This window comes from Condylura cristata, unplaced genomic scaffold (genome assembly GCF_000260355.1).
Source record: "Condylura cristata isolate star-nosed mole 26May11 unplaced genomic scaffold, ConCri1.0 scaffold00014, whole genome shotgun sequence".
NCBI lineage: Eukaryota > Metazoa > Chordata > Mammalia > Eulipotyphla > Talpidae > Condylura > Condylura cristata.
This window is the reverse complement of record NW_004567115.1, coordinates 28,760,275-28,783,511: the sequence shown is the minus strand read 5'-3', so window position 1 is coordinate 28,783,511 and position 23,237 is coordinate 28,760,275. Positions and strand designations below refer to the sequence as shown.

The following is a 23,237-nucleotide window of genomic DNA, read 5'->3' as shown; positions in this document are numbered from 1 at the left end:
TTATTTAAAGCCTTGCCAGTCACTGCTGGAAGATCAGTGCCACTGAAAGAAATCATCAAAATGCTAAGGGTGAGTGGAGGGTGAGTGACGATGGTCAGACTTTTCATGCTGCTGGCTTCTGAGGCTATCGCCTGTGGCCTTGAATGCAGAAGGCGCTTGGGCGCTCGGGCATGGACCACGCATGCCTGATTGTAGGCACCTGGAGCATGCGCACTTGAGCCCTGAGGCTGTGGCTATGGGGCAGCAGCATTCAGAGACAGGAGAAGGTGATGGCTAAAGCAGGGATACGAGAGGATGAGTGACTACACAGAGGTAGGACTACAACGTGGAGATGACACCAGAGAGAGCCCAAAGAGAAGTGCGTAGAGATTCGCAGGGGGCTGGGAAATCTGCCAGCCCAGCCCCACCCCTCATCCCTGGCCCCTCCCTGCCTATGGCTGGTTACCTTCTAACAGTGATGCTGCATACAGCTAACCTCCCTCTGTCCCACACCACAAACATTATCCCAAGAAATCCTCCCCACAGCCTTGTAAGGTAGGTATTTTCTCACTAATTACAGTACAGAAGTCAAGGATATTGCCCAAGAATTTAAAAGTGATGGGGGATTTCAACCCAGGACTGCCAAGTTTGTATCTCTCACTCTACCAGGCCTTCAGCTAGAAAGCCTCCAGACAGTGAAATAACATTAGCCACACGGAGCAGTTTAAAAGGGAAGATAAAAATGTGTGAAACACCTATAGAATAGTCTTCAACAGAGAATGTGAAAATGGATGATTGGGAAGGAGGATAGAAAGATCTGTTGATGGGGGGGTGGAGTTGATGATGGAGTCAGACACAAAAGCTCCTCTTCAGCAGCAGAGAGTTAATCTACTCACAGATTCAGTGTTTGTATGGTAAATCCAGCGAGAAATTCTCTGTGCAGAAGCTGTGGGAATGGCAGAGCAGCTGTGGTGCAGTTCACTCACCTGCCATTAGGTGATCTAAAGTGCGTGTAAAACAAAGTAAAACAAATATCAATAAAGCTGTAATATATTTGCATGTTAAATAATTCAGTAGTGCCGACAGTATTCAATAAAAAGCAGATTTCCTCCTACTTCCAAGATCCAGTCTCCTCCACCAGAGACTAATTATTGACTTTCTATGTTCTTATAAGCCTAGATTCATAACCAGACAATACTACGTCTATGTATGTATATCTTTGTAAATAATATTTCCCTGCACAAAGGGAAGCGTTTTTTCACATGATTTGTCACATAATGAAGATTGTTTCTATCACACAAAATCTAACTCAATCTTTTTAAGAGCTGCATACTAGCCCATTGAAAAATTCAATCATGTTTTATTTAAACAGTTCCCTATTCATAGACATTAAGTCTCCTCAAGTCTTTCGATATTAAAAATAATTATTTTAATGGAAATTAGTCTTTATACATACGTGAATATAGCTGACAGGATAAATTCTTAGAGGTAGAATTGCAGAGCCAAAGCACATGTGCATTTTAACTTCGATAGCTACTGCCAACTAACCCTCCAGATAGAATGCTCTAGATTACACTCTTTCCAACAGTGTGGGAACCTGTTTCCACATACACTTACACAGTCTATAAGCCATTCAACTTTTTCACTTTACAAATTAAAGGTGAAAAATCATTTCCAGGAATCTCAATTTGTACTTAATTTGCATCTGAATATTTTTCATCTTCATAATTTATTTCAAGAGATTTGAATTGTCTTTTGCTTTTTTGCACTGGATTATTAGCTGCTTTGTTGTCCACATCATGAACATTTATATACTAAGGCCATTCACCCTTGGTTCATCATATACTGTTGCCAATTTTTTTTCCTAAGTTTTCATTTGTCTTTCAGTGTTGTTTATGGTCTTTTTTTCCCTTGCAGAAATGTTCAATCTTTATACTAAGGAATCAAAAGATTGTCCTTTTGTTCAAAAAGAGATTTACTAATCTTTAGTTTTACAATGTCTGGAGATTAGGTGATCTTTCATGAGATTGAAATCCTGGGACTGTATCAGATTCTTTGGGGCTCCCCTCCCCACCTCATTGGAAAGTTGCCACAGACTACAAGAGACAGTTATGGAGGAAACTGGTGTGTGTGTGTAGCTGTGTCTTAATGCAAGGACAATAACACCATCTCTCCTTGCAGAGTGATTGCCCATAGTGATGAAACTCTGCCACATTAGCCAACTCTTAGCTGCTCATTACATAATCTGATCCACATGACAAAGCTAGGCAACTAGGGGTAACATCTCTGTGTTGTACATGCGGACATAAGGAAAGGCAATGGTTTGTCCAAGTTCACAGAGCTATCAAGTAGCAGGAAGGGTCTTATGATCACGGGTCCAAAGTTCCTTCCAGTCTCCACAGTCTTTCCACTTATGACCACTATTTCTCTCCTTACTCCTGAAACACTTCACCACCCAAGTAGATTGTGCCCTGCACTCAGCCTTACCAGCATGTAAGCCTAGGGACTGATCTACAAGCAGGAACAAAAGGCCCTGCCCAAAGCCACTGCTAGGTCACTTCACAAGAAGGCTGTTAAGATTAGACCCCTGGCTGCCAGTGGCGGCTGCTTTATGCTCATTGAGTATTGAATTACAGGAAAGTTGGCAGCAAGATCCTTGGTATACGATGAAGGGCACTGGTGTCCTGGCACTGACCTTCAGAATCAGATTTTTTGTCTCAACTCACAAGCCTCTTTGGGATATCACTTCTTCCAAGGATGATCTGCCCTCCAAATTATGGCGACATAGTTAAAGCCTGAAATCTTCTCTTCTGGACACATGCCTAGTGTTTACTTGTAGAGTAATGATGGAGACAAGCACCTGCTCCTCTCAGCCAGCATTTCAACCTAACACTACTGATATTGTGGAATGTGTGGCTCTTTGGTTTGGGTGGAGGGGCTGTGGACTCATGGTGTTCAGAGGCACTTACCCAGCAGCCTTCCTTTACCCTCTAGATGCCAACTGTCACCCCAGTGATAAGCAACAGTATTGCCACATTGCCAAAGGTCTCTTGGGAGCAAAATCACCTGTAGTTAAAATCTCTCATTTTAACTATATTCTAATTTATTCTAACTCCTAATATATTCTGCCAAATTCCTGAAAAGCCGGTCCATTTCTATTGATGGAACAACTACATGAGATCCCATATGGGCCCATTGCTCAAATTGAATGGACAAGGAATGACTAACAGAGGAGCTATCTGAATGTACCAAATGACAATTTAAGTTTGCAGATATTTCAAGTTATCTGCTTAGAAAGACTATCATTGGGCTCCCTGGTGGTGGTGCAAGGCATTAAGTCTCAGCACTATGAAGCTATCTGCAGTCACTACAGCATGAGTTCCATCCCCAGCCAGGGAGCTGACCCATGTGGCACAGTAGAACTTGCCTGTCCTGCCCGCTGCTCCCCTCAGCAGTGTGTTTCAGTAGATTCATCCGTTCTTCTCCCCACTCTGTCTCTGGTAAATCCTCTCACACTTCTGACCTACACCCCAGCTCTTTTATGCATAAATAAATAAAATCAACCTTGAAAAGAAAGAGTATCTTTATTCATCTACATTCTGGGAAGATTTCAGATGAGGAAGATTGGGTTCATCTCATTGTGTAATCCATGACATCATTAGTTTCTTTGCTAAAACATGTGTTTAATGTATTTATATATTCTATTTTTCCCCATTCCTCATTCTCATCTGCCTTACTCCTCAGTTGGATCACTCCTGATATAATTCACATACATTCCTTTATTTATTGTAAGATGCTTGTGTAGCATATACTATTTTGAGTATATTCTTCTCATATGTAAGTAGGGATACACAATCCCCTATCCATACTTTAGAAATACCAGAAGTCATTTCTTAAACTCACTTAGTAGCAAAATCCGAATCAAGTTACAGGAGGTTATTTCTAGTCTTTATTCATTTAGTGTAACTATCTCTGTATTTTGCTACAGAAATGTTACGTTCAATCATGGGATACTGCCTCTTTCCTTCCTAAAAGCCAAAATGTTTTAATTCCAAAACAAATCTGAGTCCAAGGAATTTAATTAACTACCTCTAGTGTTACATACAAATCTGACTCATTTTTATATTTCTACCTAGTGCTATGTATAAGATCTACCCATGTAGGTGCATGTACTTTTTTTTTTTTAAAGATTTATTTATTTGTGCATACAGAACTGGGGTACAGGCCTGAGGCTCAAGGGCAGCGAGAGGCTTCACCAGAGACAGAGTGGGGAGCAGAACAGGCAGATCCACAAAGTACACTGCTGAGGGGAGCAGCGGGCGGGTCAGGAGAGGTCTGCCGCGCCATGTGGTCACCTCCGGGGCAGGCAGGAATCGAACTCATGCAGAAGTGGATTTAGCTTCTTAGTGCTGTGCTTTAACCCGCTGCGGCACCAGGGAGGGCCGCTGTATGTACTTTCATTTTTTTTTTCAACTGCGGCGAATACTCAGTACAGTAGATACGGCACACTTTAACAATGCGCCCCCCAGTGGTGAGCCAGGTACATTGCCTCCAACTCCCCAATGCTCAATGACTTAATGAACATATTCCAACAGATCCCTTCACGGGCCAATATCAAAAACTCTTTGGAGTGTACACCCAAGATAGAATTCTGCGTCACCAGGTGCACCAAGCAATGCCACAAACTAAACCAGTCCACTTGCATTATAAGAAGGATCCTGAAGTGCCACATCTCCCCAGCCCTTGTCAGCTTGCAAATCCTGATTTTTGCCAGTCTAACCAATAAAATAATAGCTCATTCTTGCTCCCATCTGCATTGGTCTGATTGCAACATCTGAGCATCTCATGATGCTGGTTAGCCTTTGGAGCTTCTTTTCTGTAAACGGCCCGTTTGTGAGCTTTGTTCATTTTCACTGGAGTTTTGTGTCTTTTTTTTTTTTTTTCTGACTTGCAGTAGTTCCTAGTATATTCTCCTAATGTTTTTGTTTTAAGATTTTATTTATTTATGCGTACAGAAACAGGATACAGGCCAGAGGTGCAGGGGCGGTGAGGGATTCACCAAAGACAGAGTGGGGAGCAGAACAGGCAGACTGACAAAGTACAGTGCTGAGGGGAGCGGTGGGCAAGGCAGGAGAGGTCTGCTGCGCTCCAACCCACTGCGCCACCAGGGAGGGCCCCCTGTTGGTTTTTAACATTGCAAAATATCTTTTTCCAATCTGTTAACTTTATCATGGAATTAACAGCAATTCATTCTACATAAAGTCTTAATTTGTATGCTATCAGTAAATCAGTATTTTACCTTATAATTTGGGGTCTGATGGCTGTAGGGCTTCCTTCCCATTCTTGAGTGACAAAGATAATCTCACATTTTCTTCTGCTACAGTAATGATTTTACTTTTCACATGTAGTCTTTAATCCATTTCCAAGTGGTTTCACCTCTGTATCTTGTTCTAGGTTAGAGTCTAGTTTTGTTTTTCAGCATGTAGTGAGCATTTTCTACTAAACAATCCCTGCTTCCGCCATTGATCTGGATGCCATCTGCCTCTTATACTAAACACCCACCTATATAAATCTGTCTTTAATTTCTCTATTTAGTTTTAGTGTCTACCTGGCTGGATTTTTGCCTGCCACCATTTTTATTGCCATTGCTTTGAACTATGTTTCTTTCTAGGAGGGTTACTCCCCCACCTTATTATACAAAAGCTTAGATATTCTTGGACTTTAAATCTGACATACACAATTTAGATGAGGTTCATTATGAAATTCTTCAGAAAATGTATTTGTAATTTGCAATGGGATTGCATTGAATATGTGAATTAATTGGAAAAGTCCTGAGTTCTTTATACGTGAAGATCTTCCACCCAAGGGTATGAAATGTGTTTCCATTTAAATTAAATCATTCCATGTTCTTGATTAGACCTTGAATTTTTTCTGCAAAGACTAGTTTGCGTAATAATCATAACAACCCTAATATGGGCATTATTATCATCATGTTCCATGAGGAAACTGAGCCCAGAGAGATAAGTACCTTAGCCAAAAAAACACTGCAAGAAAGTAACAGAACCTGGATACAAATAGTGTAGCCACTACTCTTAACACCTGAACTCACTCTCCATCTACAGGACACTGTGGAGGATAGCTTCTTTTTTTATTACCTATTTATTGTCTGATATATTACTTTTATGGTACTTTCAAACTTGTTGTTGTAGGTGTAGAGAAATTTGATTGGTATTGGAAGGCTGATATTTGTATCCAGAAATGTTGCTGAATTCTCTTATTATTTCTAGTACTGAGTCTGTTGTTCCTATCTATTGTTTGCATATTAATTATAAATAATGACAGCCCTATCTTTTCCTTTTCTGTTTTTAAATCTCTCATTAATTCTTCTTTGCTTATAGCACTGCCCAAGACCTCCACTGCAGTGCTAGACACTGCAAGGAGCTTATCTTACAGGAAAATAACATTACCCCAGAAGCTTTTCATTTTCTCTTGACTTCAGGGTGTGCCTTACATCCCAGAACTCTTTCACAGAAGTGTTAGAGACTATGTTTAGTGGCCAAGAATCCATTTGAGCGCAGACCTTGTGCTCACATATGACACAAAGTATTATTCCATAGGAAACAGCCCTTCCAAGGGAGAGACAGCTCTGTGGGATAAACTTGACTTCACTCTGACTTTCCGTACATGAAGCCTATCTGAGACATCTGTGGCGATCCCACAGCCCTGCTGCTATCCTTTACTTCTCGTCTCACAATCTGCCAAATGCAATTGTTTCTAAGGATGCGTGGTCTCTTGCTAGAGGCATTCACAGACAATAGCATTGCAAAGCACCTTAGAGATGCATATTTTAGATACAGCTGAAAGTCCTTATCGTGGGTGCCTTACACCCACAGATGATTCATCCTGGAGAGCAGATGTCAGCAGCCCAGGTGAGCACGAATCTGAGTGGGGACTAACCGCTTTCTCTATTTCATCACCCCATTTCAGCAGAGGTAAGCCCTGCCTGGTGTTGAGAGTGTAACAGTAGCCTCACCCATCCTGACTTCAATGGGGACCCAGAAAGAGGAGAAGAGAGTGCCACTCTTCTCTTCCAGGGTCCCCAAAGAGCTGCCCACTCAGGACAGCTATATCTGCATAAGGGTGGGCCTCACAGCTCCTCTGTGAAGGCCCTAAACCCTCCAACAACCATGACCCCCGGGAGGCTCTGAGGGGGTAACCAAGCAGACCCCCCCAACGCGCACACACACACACACACACACACACTCAGAGTGACTAACACTGTGGTAGAAATAACTGAACTGAAAAGTTCCACAGGAACTCAAACCCAGCACATCCAAGTGAAACTTCTCACGGTCTCTCCCAGATTCACTCCCTTCTTACAGTAACCCTTGTGCAGAAACCAGAACAACTTCCACTCAGCCATTCTCTGTGTCTTCCCTTACGCCCTGGGAGGTACCAAGTCTCGGTCCCTCCTGTTGTTCACCTCTTTTCTCCACACTGAGGAGGTCTTAGCTACTCCAGACTCCTGGCACCCATCCTCACTCTACTGTTGAAGGGATCTCCACATCTTTCAAATCCAAGCATGTTTTCCTGCCTACAACCCTCAGAGCAGAAGACACACTTATTATCTTGGCACTTAAGTCCAGTGGCACTGCCCCATCGCCCTCAAACCTCACCTCTGAGAGCAGGATGTGTAGATCCCTGCCACAGCATCTACCTCTCTCCCTGTGGCCTGTGGCCTATCCCAATGGAGTGTCAAAAACCTCTCTTCCCTCCACAGGCAACAGGAACCCTGTTCCCAGGGTCCATAGCAGAGGTCTCCTGGGTCCCACAGCTCCATCTGTACCTCCTCTCTCTCTCTCTCTCTCTCTCAGTACCTCCTCTAGGGACTCTACACCCATTCCCCTAAATTCTAAAGGTTTCCCCCTAGACATGTTAAGACGCTGTTTCTCTATGACAGCAGGGATCGCAGAGCCAGCTGGTTTCACCCTGTTTTACGTGTAGCGTCTGCACAGCAGCACACGGACCCCTGAGACACTCCCAGAAGCCTGTTCCCCGCAGGGTCTCCAGCACGTGGGCCACCTGATGAATAAGTGATGGGTGAATCATTCACTCACTCATCCCCACTCAGAACCAGGCAGGCCGTCGCCACCAGGACCATGTAAGTGCGTGGCACTGCCAGCTCAGTCCATAGCAGGGTGGTTGGACAGGGGCTAGAAGGCGGAGGCCACCGCTAGAGGCCGGAAATGGGGCATGTAAGCTGCGTTTGGGGGAGCAGCAGGGTGGGGGCCTGTGCCCAGGACCCCAACGGTCTCTGAGCTAATTTCGCTTTTGGCAGCTGCGGGAGGGGAAGTAGGTTGGGAAAGCAGGGCGGGAACATCCCGGAATTGCTGTGGGCACCGCGTGAAGCCGAAAGCGCAGCACCGGCCAGCCCCACGTGTCCCTGACAAGCTAAAGCGGGGAGGGAGAAACAGGAGGCCCGCGGCAGCAGGGAAAGTCCTGGCGCCCGGGGCAGATATAAAAATGTGACTCGGAGCGGCCTGCCAGCCAGCGCCTCACCTGCTGCTTTGGGGTCCGGGTGCAGCCGCGGGGCCGCAGCGTCAGCGCAGGTCTCGGAGCTCCGCGTCCGGCACCGCCCGAGTCCAGCCCCGCCCGCCGGCGCCCAGAAGCTCCCCGCACGGCCAGCGGGCGACCACCCAGCATGTGCCCCCGGCGCGGTGAGTAGTGGCGTCCCAGTCCCCGCGGGTATGAGAGAGCGGCTATCTGCGCGCCTGCTGTCTCCTGCGGAGAAGGGAGCCCTGTTGGGAGAGTTCGCTTTGCGCCAAACAGGACATTTTCCCCCAGTCTGGAAACAGAGAGAAACAGTCCCCCCCACCCCCAGCCCCCCGGGTCCCTCAGCTTCAGCTGTGAGGGCAGACACCAGCCAGCTTCAAAGTGTGGCCCTGTCGCCCATTCCCCCACTGTTGCCAAAACACCGGGAGGGGAGGGTGGGGTGTGCATCTGGGTCAGTCACTTCACCGCCTGACCTCGTTCCCTGCTGGTAAAATGGAAGCTTTTGATGAGTGTGCTCTGAGCTCATTAGGGGTACCGCAAAGCCCTGTGGCACATGGCCAGAGAATCAAGATGCCTTCCAAGAGCTCCAGCCATCTCTTAGGGGTTGAAGGAAGGCTGGAAAGGAGCGGTGGGGTGATGGTAGGGGGCACAGATGGAAGGCAGAGACGGCCAAATGGATTTCAACCTGCCCCTCACTCCCCTCCAGGCCTCCTCCTTGTGGGCCTCCTCAGCTCCCTGGTCCACCTCAGTCTGGCTAGGAACCTCCCCACAGCTACGAGAGAGCCAGGAGTGTCCCAGCGCCTCCACTGGTCCCAGAGACTGCTGCAGGAAGTCAGTAACATGCTGGAGACCGTGAGTCGCTCAGGGTCCTCTTCCCCACTTTGCAACCTTTCTGGGGGAGGGGCTTCTGCCGGAGAAGCTGCAGGAAATGGTGGGAGCGAATCAGGAGCTGTCAAGAGAGAGAGAAGGAGCTTTACAAATGGCCCAACTATTGGCTAGAGCATCTCAATGAAATTGTGCCTCCAGTGGAAGAAAGAGGGGTAATAAATTATAGTGGCATGTGTTTGGGCTGCGTCTGCTCAGAGGATAGTGGATATTTACAGTGTCCTGCAGCATGCCAGCTGAGGTGGAATGGTGTCAGACCCACACTGTTTCCCTGACACACTTATCAATCCAGGAGACAGTGCAGAGCTGCCCTGGGGACAGAGACGAATTAGACCTGACTCTCCCTGCAGGTCACGGTTGGAATCAAATTGCCGGGCCCTGTGAGTGTGTGTCCAGTCTTTATTTTCTAGGGAGAGCATTATCTAACTTTACTTACAGCTTTATTCTTTTTTTTTTAAGTTTTGTATTTGAATTCTTTTTTATTTTCCCCTATGAAAGTGCTCCGACAGCCACAGCTTTTGCTGCACCAGCCAAAGACCAGAGCTTCAGGAAATGTTCTTTTGTCTTCCTGATCTCTAGGACATCTTTCTGGAATGTTTTCTCCCTTGTTGCTTTAATCGCTTGTTGTTTTAGGAAAACCTTAAGTCAATGCCACAAGTTCTTCTTAAAAATTTTTTACTTTTCTAATCCTTTGCGATGGGCTGCCAATTCCTCCTTACAGTTCAATCAGTTTTAATTAAGACTGTGGCTCACTGAGTGAAAATTGCAGTGGTAAGTGCTTGGATTCCTGAAGAAAGATTCAATATGCATAAAATTCAGGAGCTCTGATTTAAGTGCATCTTTTATTTGAAAAAGCTGACTCTTGACTCCTAAATGTTGTACTAAAGGTCAAAAGATTGCAAAACTCACTTGGCTACTTTTTTATACCATTGCACTGTCAGACTTGCCAGAACAAATCAGCTGGCTTCTGCAGAAACAGGGAGGCAAATGCTCACTATTCCCAGGCCATATCTGGCTCACAGATTTGTAGCATGTGGCCCATCACTTGTATTTTATTTCCATTTTTGAGTTTGATGCTATTGAAGAAGTGGAACTTTCACTTAAGAATTCAAATTTCCAGCTCCTCTTGAAAAGACTTGGGAAATTACAATGCTGGGCCACGAGAGTGGCTACCACGACTCCTTGGACATCTCTAGGAGCTGCTTATTCGTTTTCTATGTTGCTGTAACAAATTACCACAAAACTAGAGGCTTTCAACAAAGCATATGTATTATTCTCCCCCTTGGAGGGAAGAAAGCTAAGCTGGCTCTCCCTGGACGTACACCAGGGTGGGGCTCTCGGGGAGAATCCACTTCCTTGCCTTTCCAGTTTCTGGAAGCATCTACCTTCCTTGACTTGTGGCTCCTCCATCTTCAAACTTGCAGTGTGGGGTTGAGTCTCATGCTACAAGTCTCACTTGACTGTCTGCTCCCTCCCCACTTAGCGTCTGAGGTCCCCGTGGTTACATTTGACCAACCCAGGTAGTCAAAGCTAATGTCTCCACTTTAAGGTCAATCTTTGTTTTGCTTGCAACCTGTCTGCAACCCTAGTTCCCCTTTGCCAAGAAAGCCACAGTCACTGTTTCTAAGGATTGGGAGGTATGTATCTTTTTTCCAGGGGGAGGGAGCAAGATAAGGGGGCTTTATTCTGTCTCCTGCAGACGGGGATTTTACTGTCTATTCCCAAACATCTTCTGCACTGCCAAGCCTTGATTCATGGCTCATGCAGTTCCCTCTGCCTGAAATGCTCCCTCTTTCTTTACCTGTTCCATGTCCCATGAGGTCTTTTCTTCCCATCCTCCCCAGAGCCTCTCCTCAGAACTTTCACCTGCTGATATGACTCTAGGAACTTGGTGCTTGCCAACCTGTCTCCAGCTGCACTGGGGACCCAGGGGACCCACACAGTCCTCTTCCCTGTCATCTTCCTTAGCACAGAGCATGGTACTTGCACATCCAGGCTGTTGAACGGAATAAGGATTGTGATCTTCAGCCACACTGCCACTGGTTGATGCTTTAGGATAAATTTTATAATCCTATTTATCAATGTTTTTCAATGTGCCTGTAAGATGACTCTGTGTGTGTATGTATGTGTGTGTGGTGGGGGAGGGGTTGTAATGCAGATTAATTCTCCTCTTGTCTTTAGGGTGTTGTATCCATCAATTTGTGACCTTAACAGCCCTCTCCCAACCCTTAAGAAATTATACTTGATGTAGCTATTCATAAAAATGCAGGCACTTTGGCAAAAGAAAAAAATCTGTTTCACCAGAAGCAAGTGCCCCAGCGTGGTATAGAAGCTGATTAGCACAGGCTGTTGAAATGATTTATAGTGTTTACATAATGGAGAATGTATCACCCAGAGAACCATCCTCAGCAGCGGAGGTGGGGTGTAAATGACCTATTTCATCAGCCGCGTAGGAAGGCCACGGGTCAGAGAGGTAAAGCAGCCAAACTTCCTAGGCCAAAGTTAACATCCCCATGGAGAGCCAGGTCCCTCATTTCACCTTCTGTCTTTTACAGGCCAGACAAACCCTCCAACCATACTCCTGCACAGAAGAGACTGATCATGAAGATATCACAAAAGATAAAACCAGCACAGTGGAGACATGCGTGCCCCTGGAACTGATCTCGGTATAAATGCTTTTCCTCCCAAAGCTGTGATAAAGTTAAGGCCCAGCCAGCAAAACTCAGCTTCTTCCAGAGATGTGTGAGCATCATAAGACTTTAACAGGTCCTACTGAAGAAGTTAGGTTTGGAAGAAAAATGTATAAAAACATGCTTTTTCACAACTGTGTGAATATAATGAATTGCTACTGAACTGTACATTAAAAAGTAGTGAAGATGGTAAATTTTATGATGCTTTTTTACCACAACTACAAAAAAAATTTGAGAAGAAAAATTTATAATAAGCTTTAATACCCTTGATACCTGATTTTCCTGGAATGGGAAGTGCAGGAGCAGTAGAGAGAACACCGCCATAACTCAAAGTCACAAACACACTCAGCCCACATTGTGAATGCACAACTGATGCCTAGTTATTTGTTCTTCTAGATTGAGAGCTGCCTGCCTTCCAGAAACACCTCTTTTGTGAAGGTAAGACACAAAACTCTCCTCAGACAAAATGGGAGGAAATATTTTTTAGTCCAGCTCAGTGGCTCCTGACCCAGTGTGCACACCTCACTTAGTCCCTGGCCCATGTGTCATCCAAGGTCCAGTGCCTTCGGAATATCTATGAGGACCTGAGGATGTACCAGATGGAGCTCCAGGCCGTGAATGAAAAGCTTTTGATGGATCCTACAAGGCAGATATTTCTAGATAAAAACCTCCTGGAAGCTATTGAGAAATTGATGCAGGTAAGCCTTCCTTAGGCTCACTGCGAGCAGGGCCCCATGAAGGGGCATAAAACCTTCAAAATCCCCACAGGAGCTGGCCTCAAGTGTGCCTGCTAGAGAAAAAGCAGATGTGTCCACCACGCTAAGAAAGGCACACTGCCACCTGCTGGCCATGGGGTGTGTAGCAGGTTCTCTGCATGTGTTCATATATCTGTTCAACAAAGGAGAGAAGCAGCTTCCTTGGTGGCAACAGGGTTAGTCTCAGCACTACCAACACTACGGCCTGAGTTCCACCCCTAGCCAGGGAGGTGACCCACCTGGCGCAGCAGACCTCCCCTGTCTTGCCCCCCCCAACAGTGTTCTCCCCCTCTCAACAGTGTTCTCCCCCCCTCAATGGTGTTCTTCCTAGATCTGCCTGTTCTGCTCCCCACTCTGTCTCTGGTGAATCCTCTCACCTCCACCTCCTCTGACTTCAGTTCTTCTATGCATAAATAAATAAACTTTTTTAAAAAGAAGAAAACTGAAGCTTAGGAAGTTGCCATTTGTCTGAGCTCACAAAGCATATAAGACAGGACCAGGATCTGAAACCCCCTCAAAGAAACTCCTCTGCTGACCTTCTCACTCACCCTCAGGATGACTCCAGGCTGTACTTACTTGCAGGTGTTGCTGAGAACAGGTGGGGTTTCTGCCTGGGTAGTTAACGCCTTTGAGCTAAAATATAAGTAATGCCCCACACCTGGGAACACGTATGACTTACAGAGACCTGCTGTGATTTTCTGGGTCACCATAGCACAGGATGCTAATACAGAACCCTGAAACACTCGATCAAGGGGAGCAGTGTGGTGAGCAGGGCCTGGGGTAGAAACAGATGTCACAAGCCCTTGTTTGGAAAGGAATTGTTCATTTGACCCTTGTGCTCTTAGCTTTTGGTAGCAAATGGCCTGTGTGGAAGGTGGTAAATATCATGCAACTGTCAAAAAGCCCAGAGATTTGTAGATGATATTTCATTTCCAAGCCTAAGAGTTGTTCATTCAAGCACAAGAATCAATTCTACTAGCAATCAGACCGCAGCCTCAACCATTTACCCCTCGTTGCCTCAGTTTCGTCCTCTTTTCTGCTCTGTCTTTCTTTTAGGCTCTGTGAGGATCAAGTGGAAGTATTGACCTTTAGGCTACTTGCACTATGTTTGCAAATTTAAGGGCTAAAACTAGGAGATCGGTTGTCAGGTTTATTCTGTGTGACTCTGTTAAAACTGATAGTGTTCTGATCAGCAGCAATCCATGACCTCTCTGTCCTAAAAGGACTGAGATTTTTAATGTATCATAAAAATCAATAAAGAAGTGCCACCTTATCAGAGCTATTTCCTTCTAACATGCAACTCCCACAGATGACTTTCTAAAGGGTCTTTTAGGAACTCACAGAAGCTGCCAGTGCTTGGATAATGAGTGTTTCTTCTCTCATTTCTTATTATTCTTCTGCCCAGCCATCTGGGGGGAAGTAGGTCTGGGTAGGGGCTTAGGGGCTATAATGATGGAGTGGGTTGTGGGTTTAGAGACATGAATGGCTTCACCCTTCTTTACAGATGAGTGTTTTAATTTGAGGATACCATATTTATCGTGCTCAATATTTACTCTTTAGGCCCTGAACTTCACCAGTGACCGCCCTGAACTGGAACAAAAAACTTCCCTTGAAGATATGAATTTTTATAAAATCAAAACCAAGCTCTGCATACTTCTGCATGGTTTCAGAATCCGTGCAGTCACTATTTATAGAATGATAAGCTATCTGTATTCCTAAAAAGCTGAGGTCACGCCCAGCCTGAAAGTCATTTTTTGATCCAAAGAAATGGTAACAGGCTATAGGTTGGGAACTGGGGAGGGGATAGCTGGAAATGTCCTGCTTAAGCTAGTACAATAATTTTCATGCTGTTTACATTCATCACCACCCAAAATTGAAGAATGTGACAGTTTTGTTGACATAATACCTTTGATCACATATATTTCACATTTGCTATGGATAAGTTGTGTTTAGATTTTCATGACAAATTTACTAAAGAGGAAAAATGTCCTCCCTAAATGCTTTTCTTTTTTAATAGAAAAGCAAAAATTTATAAGCTATTTCTGTACCAAAGTATTTGTAGAAACAAACACTCAGGCATAAAGTATTTTAAAATATTTATTTATATAATCTGTGTTCATGAAAGCATGTGAACTAAGCTATATTTATTTATATTTATTAAAATATTTATTACCAAATGGATTTCAGAAATACCTTGTTCTAAAAATAAAATGATTGAACTAAAGTAATTCTCATATTTTTCTCATATAACTGGAATATTTTAAAGGGTAAAATATACACTGTGGGAAAATTGATGAAATTTGAACATACTTTGGGAAAATTTTACCATGTTCTTATTCATTTCCTTGTCCCTTTAATCTCATATTTTAAAGGAACCCTCAGAGAACTAGATAAGCCTTAATACTGAAGCCAAGGACTTATTTTTTTTGAGAACATATTATTTTGTCCAACATCTGACTCTAAAATAAAATTTTAAAAAATGTGTTTCCCACAATCCCATAAGATACTGAGCACTATGCAAATACATAATAGTATTCTCCAACTGGGAAATGCATCATCAAGAGGCCTCCTAGTTAAATTATTCTAATTTTTGTGACCCTTTGGGATCTCAGGGGAAAGCTATTTCTAAATTACAGTGAGGAAAACCCTCCATTTGCTTTAAATTGGATAGAACTTCTGTCTGAACAACATGGATAATTGCCTTGCTTTGGCTGAAGAGATATGATCTTAGTGACCCAGATATTAAACTGTATCTTTTTAATCCTCTAAACCACATGAATTTTAAAAGATCCACCTGATAGAATACCATGTAATGTTAGCATTCTGATATCACATTCCTTCTTGATATAAAAAGGCTATAAAAGAATAAACTTGCAGAGTGAACCTTTTCCTCATGTAAATTACCCCACCAGACCCCAGCTCTCATGCCTGTGAACGGTGAGGTGTTCACCCAGGTCAGCAGCGAGACAATTTACTCATTTTTTCAGCTGTTCACCCCACTTAATATGCATTTAGATAGAAATCATCAGAAGCTAGATCCCATCATTTCTCAGGGAGCTTGGATGACCAGCAAATAATTTACAGTGAAATGTCTTACCTTATGAGTGTTGGGCTTGGGGGTGCAGGCTTTGACCGTGAGAAGTGGGCTTTCAAGGTTGGGGCTGTAGTTTCTAAGTTGTGTAGGAAAACCAGGTTGTTTTAACTGCTCCCTGCCTGCTTACTCTTAAGAGAAATGAAGGAGATGCCCAAAAGCTCAGTGGAATGATTCAGGCAGAGCACTCAGTTGTGCCTGGAACATAGCACATACACAATTAGAACAGGGCGGTACCCAGGGAAAGGGGAGGTTCCAGGTTCCCTGCCTCACCCAAGGAAGGGTAGAGCTGAGCAGGAAAGAGAAGCTGAAGAGGAAGGTAGAGAGCAAGGAGGGGCTCTAGAGGAGGCCCACGGAGCGCAGAGACATGTGAAGAAGCTACTTGCTTCTTGGTTCCTGGACTGATTGGAACAGACGTAGGTGAGGGACCCAAGGGGAGGTTAACAATGGCAGCATTTATCTTGACTTTGAGTTTGCTCTTTCTGTTTCAGGACAGAGACAGGGGCACCCCAGAACCCCCAAACCTGCCTGCTCTAAATAGGTTCTGCCATCTGCCGCATCAAGACAAAACATACAGGACCTTTAACGGAAAGGAACTTTAATACAATTAGTAACAGTACAAAAAAGACAAAGAATATAGTTTCTAAATCAAGCACCCAAAGTTACCCATCCCTTCATGGGTAAAATTCTACTCTAAATTCTACCCAAGGGACTGACCCAAAGCAAGGCTCGAAAGCCCACCACAGGTCTAAAGCATCTTCTGGCCAGGACTCATGAAAAAGATCAGAAACAGCCAGATAAGTCTGGGAAGAAATGAGCTGCCATAGTCAACCTCCTCCCCTCCGGTCTCTCACCTACGTCTGACCCCACCAGCCCAGGGCCAAGCAGCAAATGCAGCTTCTTCACACGTCTCTCGGCTCCATGTGCCCCCTCAGGTCTCCTCACTGCTCTCCACCCTGCTTTCTTCCTTCCCCAGTCTCCAGCTTCTCCTCCTCCCTGCTCAGCTCCAGCCTCCTTTAGGTGGGGCAGGGAACCTGGAACCTCCCCTTTTCCTGGAACCACCCTGTCACACTTCTGTCGGAGACCTACCTGACCCCTTCTGCCCCTTTCCTATGGGTCCCCAAAAATGGTGCCTTAGACTTGTGGTCGAGTGCTCCTTCTTTGGGTCAACACTGGTTGGCTGGGTATGAGCCCACAGGCCAGTAATTTGGAGTGATTTTTTGTGAAAACTATCCTCTGTTCTTTCTCTCTTCCCGTCCCCTCCCCTCCTCTCCCCTACCCTGCCCTCTTCTCCTCTTCTCTTTATTGTACACTAATTGTATTAAAACTCCTTTCCTTTAAAGGTCATATGCACTAGAGTATGTTTAGTCTTGATGCAGCAGACAGCAAAACCTATTTAGAGCAGGCAGGTTTGAGGGCTCCCAGGAGCACCAAACTCTGCCCTGTAATACTACTAGAAAGTACAAGGTCATTTTCTGCACAATATTGGGGTATTCTGTAGAAAAGCCGAAAGAGTAAAATGAAAACATCAACAGTTAAATTTTAACTAAAAAGAATCATCTCTTTACTTCTGGCCAAAGTCACAGCAATATACCAGCATCTTTTGAGTAAACCTGCTTATTTAGTGCCAGAGAAGCCCACCATAAGACCTCAAACACCCCTTCGGGGTCCATTTGAGCTTTGACCTACAATTGTGATTTGAACACTAGGTGTCTTTGGGTAATATGCTACCACAAAGAAGAATTTCTACAAAAGCCATCCTCTAAACAAGTGACTAGAAACAAACTTCACACCTGTCTTCAATTAGTATAATGTGCAGTAAGGAGATAAGAAAAAGGTTGGAATATAGTTTCCAAATCAAGCATCCAAAGTTACCCATCCCCTCAGGGGGGAAATGTCCACTCAAGCGGAGTTGCCACAGTCTAAGGCAACTTCTTTTGGGATGTGATTTAATCAGGGTAAAACTAAGCCCCCACCCCTTGCCCAGTAGGAAGGTGTGGGGAGTTTGAGTACATAAAAGGAACTGACAAGCTTGTTCTGGGAACGCCTTAAGATGGATCACTTTGACCCTAAATGCAGAAGCTGGGCCGGGATACTTTCTGTGTCCAAGGTCAACAACCAAGACCAGACATCCCAGCACTAACTGACCCAAACTGACTCCCTATTTGTGAAAAATCCATTAAAAGAGTTTATAAAAAGGAACCCCAAATCCTTCACGCACAGATGAGGTGGAGGAATTTCATTCACTGATGGTGATGGAGCTGTCAGCCAGCCCAGAATATGATGAGTAAAGAGATTCCATATTAAATTCAGATGGTGCTTGACTGGAGGAAAGAATTGAAAATTAGGATATGCCACCCCCAAATCTGCCAGGATATGCCACCCCCAAACCTGCCACTTTGGCATCAGGATTAATCTGACTGAATGTACTTGAGAAGCAGACCAGAAAACCTCTCTGCCACCTCATCTAGCATGCAATAAATATCACATTAATCTAACAAATCCTTGCAGAAAGAAAACCTTAAATGTAGTTTCTGGAGGAAACTGCCTGGGGCAGGTTTGGGGGTGGGAACGGATGGTGAGGAAGCCCTTATTAGGCCCTAGGGGGGGTTCAATGTTTTTTTTTTTTTACAACAGTATCTGCTGTCATCTACTGCTCATAAATCGATAAGCAGGTAACTCATGTAACTCATTTCTAAAGGCTATAGATTGCCTAAAATGAGAGAACTTCAAATTTTTAAATTATTCGTGTTTTTATTTATTGAATAAAGTTGAAAATAATAGTCACAAATTGCCTAACTCTGAATGCAACAGAGTGCATGCTGTGCTAGGAATATGCAAAAGAAAGTTGACTTAATGATTTTGGCAGGTTCATAAAATGGAATATTATGCAACAATAAAAATGAATTATCTGCAGCCATATATACCTGCGTAAGCCAATTTTACAAACATACTAAAACCAAGCAAGCGAGGGAGTAGGTAGAAGGCGATGACTGATGGTTGGGTTCTCATCTGCATGCTTACCGGTGCAGGACACAACTCAAAAGCAGGTATACAGAGACAAGCAACAAGTCTTCCTTATACAGAGGCAAAAAGAGGGAGAGCTGAGAGAAACCAGTTTTACAGGCAGGCAGGTGGCCAGTGCCGGCTGTCCCTCAGCAGGGAGTGTCTGTGCTTAGAGCCCAAGCCTAAGGCTGCACCTTACAACCTCATTCCTTTTCCCCAGTCTCCCCCTTGTTAACAAACCCCACTGCTGTTGCACCCTGAGCCTCAGTGGTCTTGCAAACATCAGCACACAGGTGACAGCCCACAGTGACCGGTCCCCTACCTTGGCGCTCTCATATTAGCAGTGCTTGAGGAAACATTGCCCAGGCAGCTTCAGGCCTAGGCCCCAGACAGGGTGACCCTTGCCAGCCCGGCCAGCTCCTGCAGCTTCAGCTCCACTTCAACCACCTCATGGTCCCTGGGCCTCCCCCTCCCTCATACCGGTGCTAGCTCCCCTGTTAGCAAATATTTTTTTTCTCCCCCAAAGTCCCTTTTGTTTGTATTTGTGGTAGGGGATGGACAGATGCAGAACTGGTAAGAAAAGTTCCCACCCATGGCAATATTTAGACTCTACGTGCAGCAATGTAGACAGGAGAGGATTGTGGTTGATATACCGGGAGCTACTGTGATGGTGTCAGAAGTTACTTCACCGTATTGTACACATGTATTTATTAGCTTGTCTTTATTTCTCACAGTAAGAGATTTTAAAACTCAAACAAGCTGTCCAGCAGACGTTGTTTATTTATTTATTGAAGTAAAATAGCTTGTGTCATTCTGTACAGACCGTATTCAAACAAATGGCCGATTCTGAATATAGCAGCTTCTGGCTTTGCCCTGAGCCCTCAGAACGGCACCAGTTGGAGCCTCTGAGCTGTGAGAGTGTGTGTGCTGCCTTTGGGGGTTGGCGAGCCTCCTCTGCAGGCACACAAACTTCCGCCTTAAGCCACGACCCCAGCTTTGCTGGTTCAGGAGGAGACCTCAGTCTGGGGCAGGCATACATAGGTGCTTGATCTCTTATTCTTTAAAAAAAGATTTGTTTATTTATGCATACAAGAGTTAGGGTAGAGGTGCAGAGAATTGAAGGGAGGCAGGTGAGAGGATTCTTCAGAGACAGAGTGGGGAGCACAAGATTGACTGAAATCCACTGCTGAGGGGAGCAAAGAGCAAGACAGAAGTGGTCTGCTGCGCCATGTGGGTCACCTACCTGGCCATCCAGGGTTCGAAGTCATGCCGGGCCTAGCTTGCTAGCACTGTGTCTTTAACCCCTGCACCACCAGGGAGGCCCTCCCCCTCATTCTTCTGCGAGGAATCCATGGTTTTGCTACTCTCCTGGGTAACGTAGAAACATTACAGACGTTGATCTTATTCTGAATCTGGGGTATCTTGATTGTAATTCTTCTCCCTTGCTCTGGAGCCTTATTGTCCTCCCCTGGTTCTCACCAGGTATCGGATGTGGTCACTGAGTTCCGAGACAGCATTTTCTTCATCTTCAGGAGGCTGCTTCTGCTTCGAGGTCATTCAGTACAATGAGCTCCCACTCCAGTGCCTTACGTCCCTTTTTCATGTCCACCACCATGGCCCTCGTTCGAGGGGTACCCTGCTGCTGGGTTCTGTGGCCAACCCCTTCTCAGCCAGTTTCCGCTGCACAGAATTGACTTGGTTTCAGGTGGGTGGGTGCGGTCTGTCCTTGACTCTGCCAGTTCAGATGCTGCAGGTTAACATGATAACCGAACTTCTGCCCTGGTCTTCCCCTTGACCTTGGCTTTGGCCTTGGGCATTGTCTTGACAACCACTCCAGGGATTCAGACTCTGCCTCTCACTCATGGCCCCTCCTGTTGCGGACCCCTTCTGGAGTACGCCTGTGGCTTGCAAGGCTTTCTCTAAAGCTATTTTTAAAATGCATGTCAGAGTAAGACAAAGTACCTTGTTATTGACAGAAATATTAAAGGGTTAACCCTCTGTACTCAAAAGACTCAAGTTACATGAAAAATAAAAGTACAACCGTATGTTCTTCATAAGAGACACACAAAAGTCATGGAAAACATCCACTTCCAATGCAGTTTAAGTAAAGCGGGGCTGACAAAGCACGGCTGTACTTTCAGGTGACAAGGCCCACACCAGGGCCCACAGGGCTGACGAAGGTGAGAAAAGGCCTAGGGTGGCCACACACAGGCCTCAGGGCAGCACCCACAGTGGCCAGACATGACCCAGGCCATCAGGCTGGGTCTAGGCAGGGACATGGGGAGGCTGAGAGCCGGATTGCAGAGCCCCAGCCCTCAGCAACATGCAGCTGGTGTGCCCAGGACACCAGCCCAGCACCACTAGCGCCCCCAGGGCACAGAGTAGGGGTGCCATCCCACCCCCCCTCCAGGGCGTGGCCTCCGCCTCCTGGGCTTAGGAGACCACGCTGGTGCTGCTGCCACAGCAAGCTTGCGTGGCCACGCAGGGCCCAAAGCCCGCGATGGTCGCCGTTCCTATGGCCCTTCCAGGCCCACACACCAGCCACTGGACGCCTGCATGGCTGACCTGGAGGCCCCTGCCGGTGGCTCGACTCCCCTTCAATGCAGCTGTGCTGCAGGGTGTGGCTCGCGCTACCCATGGTGCAGAATACAGGCACCAGGTGCCAGGTGCCAGGGCTTGGATGGGGACAGAAGGGTCGAGATTTGGGAGACAGAGATTTTCTTATTTGCCTTTTCTCAGGATAATCTTCAATACAGATTGAACCTCATGTCAAAGTGGCAGGTTTGGGGTGGTGGCATATCCTGGCAGGTTTGGGAGTGGCCTATCCTGGCAGGTTTGGGGGTGACATATCCTGGCAGGTTTGGGGGTGACATATCCTGGCAGGTTTGGGGGTGACAAGTCCTCATCTTCAATGTTTTCCTCCAGATAAGCACCATCTGAATTTGAAGAGGCATTTCTTTCCTCTCTGCCTGTTGTCTGCGGCTGTGGGCGGCTCCATCACTATCTGTGAATGAGGCCCCTCCACCTCACTGTTCAAGCTCGCTCCTGAGCCCTCCTTGTGATTTCCACATTCTAACCCAGCAGGAAGGAGGATGAAGAAAAACATGCCTCTCGGCCTGACCGTGCCAGCTAAGTGACCTCTGTCCCAGCTACAATTTCCAAGACTTCATCAACATTGCAAGGGAACCTACAGGTCTGGCACACTATTCCTCTTGCAAAGTGGGAGGTTGCTCACATTTTCATTTCACGTTAAATATTTCCTCTGGGGGTTATAGGCTGAAACAGTATGGAGCGCGGAGCTAGCGAGGACAGAGCAGGGGCAGAGCCTCCAAAGGACAGTGGCCGGGGGAGCAGGTCACGATCTAGGAATTCTTCAACCATGTGCACAGTTTAACACCACTTGGACTCAGGGAAAAACAAACAAGGATTCAATGAACAAACAGGTGGGGAAAGTTTCTAAAGTCAGAGGGAGCCAGCGGTGTGGCCTCAGATAGTGTCCACAGTGACTTAAAGTCCCAAACCCAAGGGACCCGTTCAAAATGGTTACTATGCTCTCAACCAGGACCCAGAGCACTTGACAGGTTTGCAAACCGTGGGCCAGGATATCTTTCAACAGGTACACACAGGTGGGGCCCTTGAGAGGACACCACAGCAGTTCAGAGTGTGGAGTGTGAAGGTCACGCTGGACAGCACGACCCGCGGAAGAGACTGCACCGGGAGGTAGCTCAGAAGGCAGTTAACACCTCTCTACACTGAACCAGCTAGGAGGCTAAGGCTAATAGGGTCTCTGCGGCCCAGGTGAACAACCACACCTGCCAAGGTGGGGGTCAAGATATGGCAAGCAACTGACCAGGATCCAATTCAAATGGGCTACAAATTTTCACAGATGGGGCAGAGAGAGGCGCTCACAGCAACAGTCTAAAAGACCAGACAGCGCCCTTGCAGTACCATAAATGAACAGTAGGTGGCAGCAGACACAACCTGCAGATTGAGTTTTTCCGTTGGCATTAAGCCGCTCTGGCGTCTTGGCCTTGGGCTGGTACCAGGGAGCTGGGAGACACGGAAGGAGACAATTCCAAGAGGCAGAGATAAGGTTAGTTTCTACTGAAGGGCTTATGCACTAGAATATGTTGTGGTGTTTGGTTTTTTTGTTTTGTTTTTTATTTATTTTTTTTGATGCAGAGGATGGCAGAACCTATTTAGAGCAGGTAGGTGGGAGGAAGGGGGGTCCCAGGGTGCGTCTCACCCTACCCTTCTAGGAAGAGAAAACACTTCTAG

At 45.8% G+C, this 23,237-nt stretch overlaps 1 protein-coding gene across 4 annotated transcripts; it reads left to right on the top strand.

Annotated features, from left to right (window-relative positions):
* Positions 1–8,586: 8,586 nt before the first annotated feature.
* On the top strand, positions 8,587–22,370 carry IL12A (interleukin 12A). Of its 4 annotated transcripts, none has more exons than XM_012724742.1 (6): positions 8,587–8,696; positions 9,239–9,384; positions 11,973–12,083; positions 12,504–12,545; positions 12,662–12,805; positions 21,885–22,370. In XM_012724742.1, exons 1-6 carry the CDS (start codon positions 8,681–8,683, stop codon positions 21,897–21,899), a joined length of 474 nt encoding a protein of 157 aa, XP_012580196.1. In that variant the 5' UTR covers positions 8,587–8,680; the 3' UTR covers positions 21,900–22,370. The 4 variants fall into 4 exon arrangements, with proteins under 4 accessions (XP_012580196.1, XP_012580195.1, XP_012580194.1 ...); XM_012724741.1 differs by lacking the exon at positions 21,885–22,370 and adding an exon at positions 20,442–20,955; XM_012724740.1 differs by lacking the exon at positions 21,885–22,370 and adding an exon at positions 14,423–14,971 and having other exon boundaries at positions 9,239–9,363.
* The last annotated feature ends 867 nt before the right edge of the window (positions 22,371–23,237 follow it).

Bases quoted from the DNA above. Each gene is read 5' to 3' on its own strand.
- IL12A (XM_004682480.2), top strand. The intron at 12,084-12,503 runs GTATAAATGCTT...TTGTTCTTCTAG, and splicing joins TGCCCCTGGAACTGATCTCG to ATTGAGAGCTGCCTGCCTTC. The intron at 12,806-14,422 runs GTAAGCCTTCCT...TTTACTCTTTAG, and splicing joins CTATTGAGAAATTGATGCAG to GCCCTGAACTTCACCAGTGA.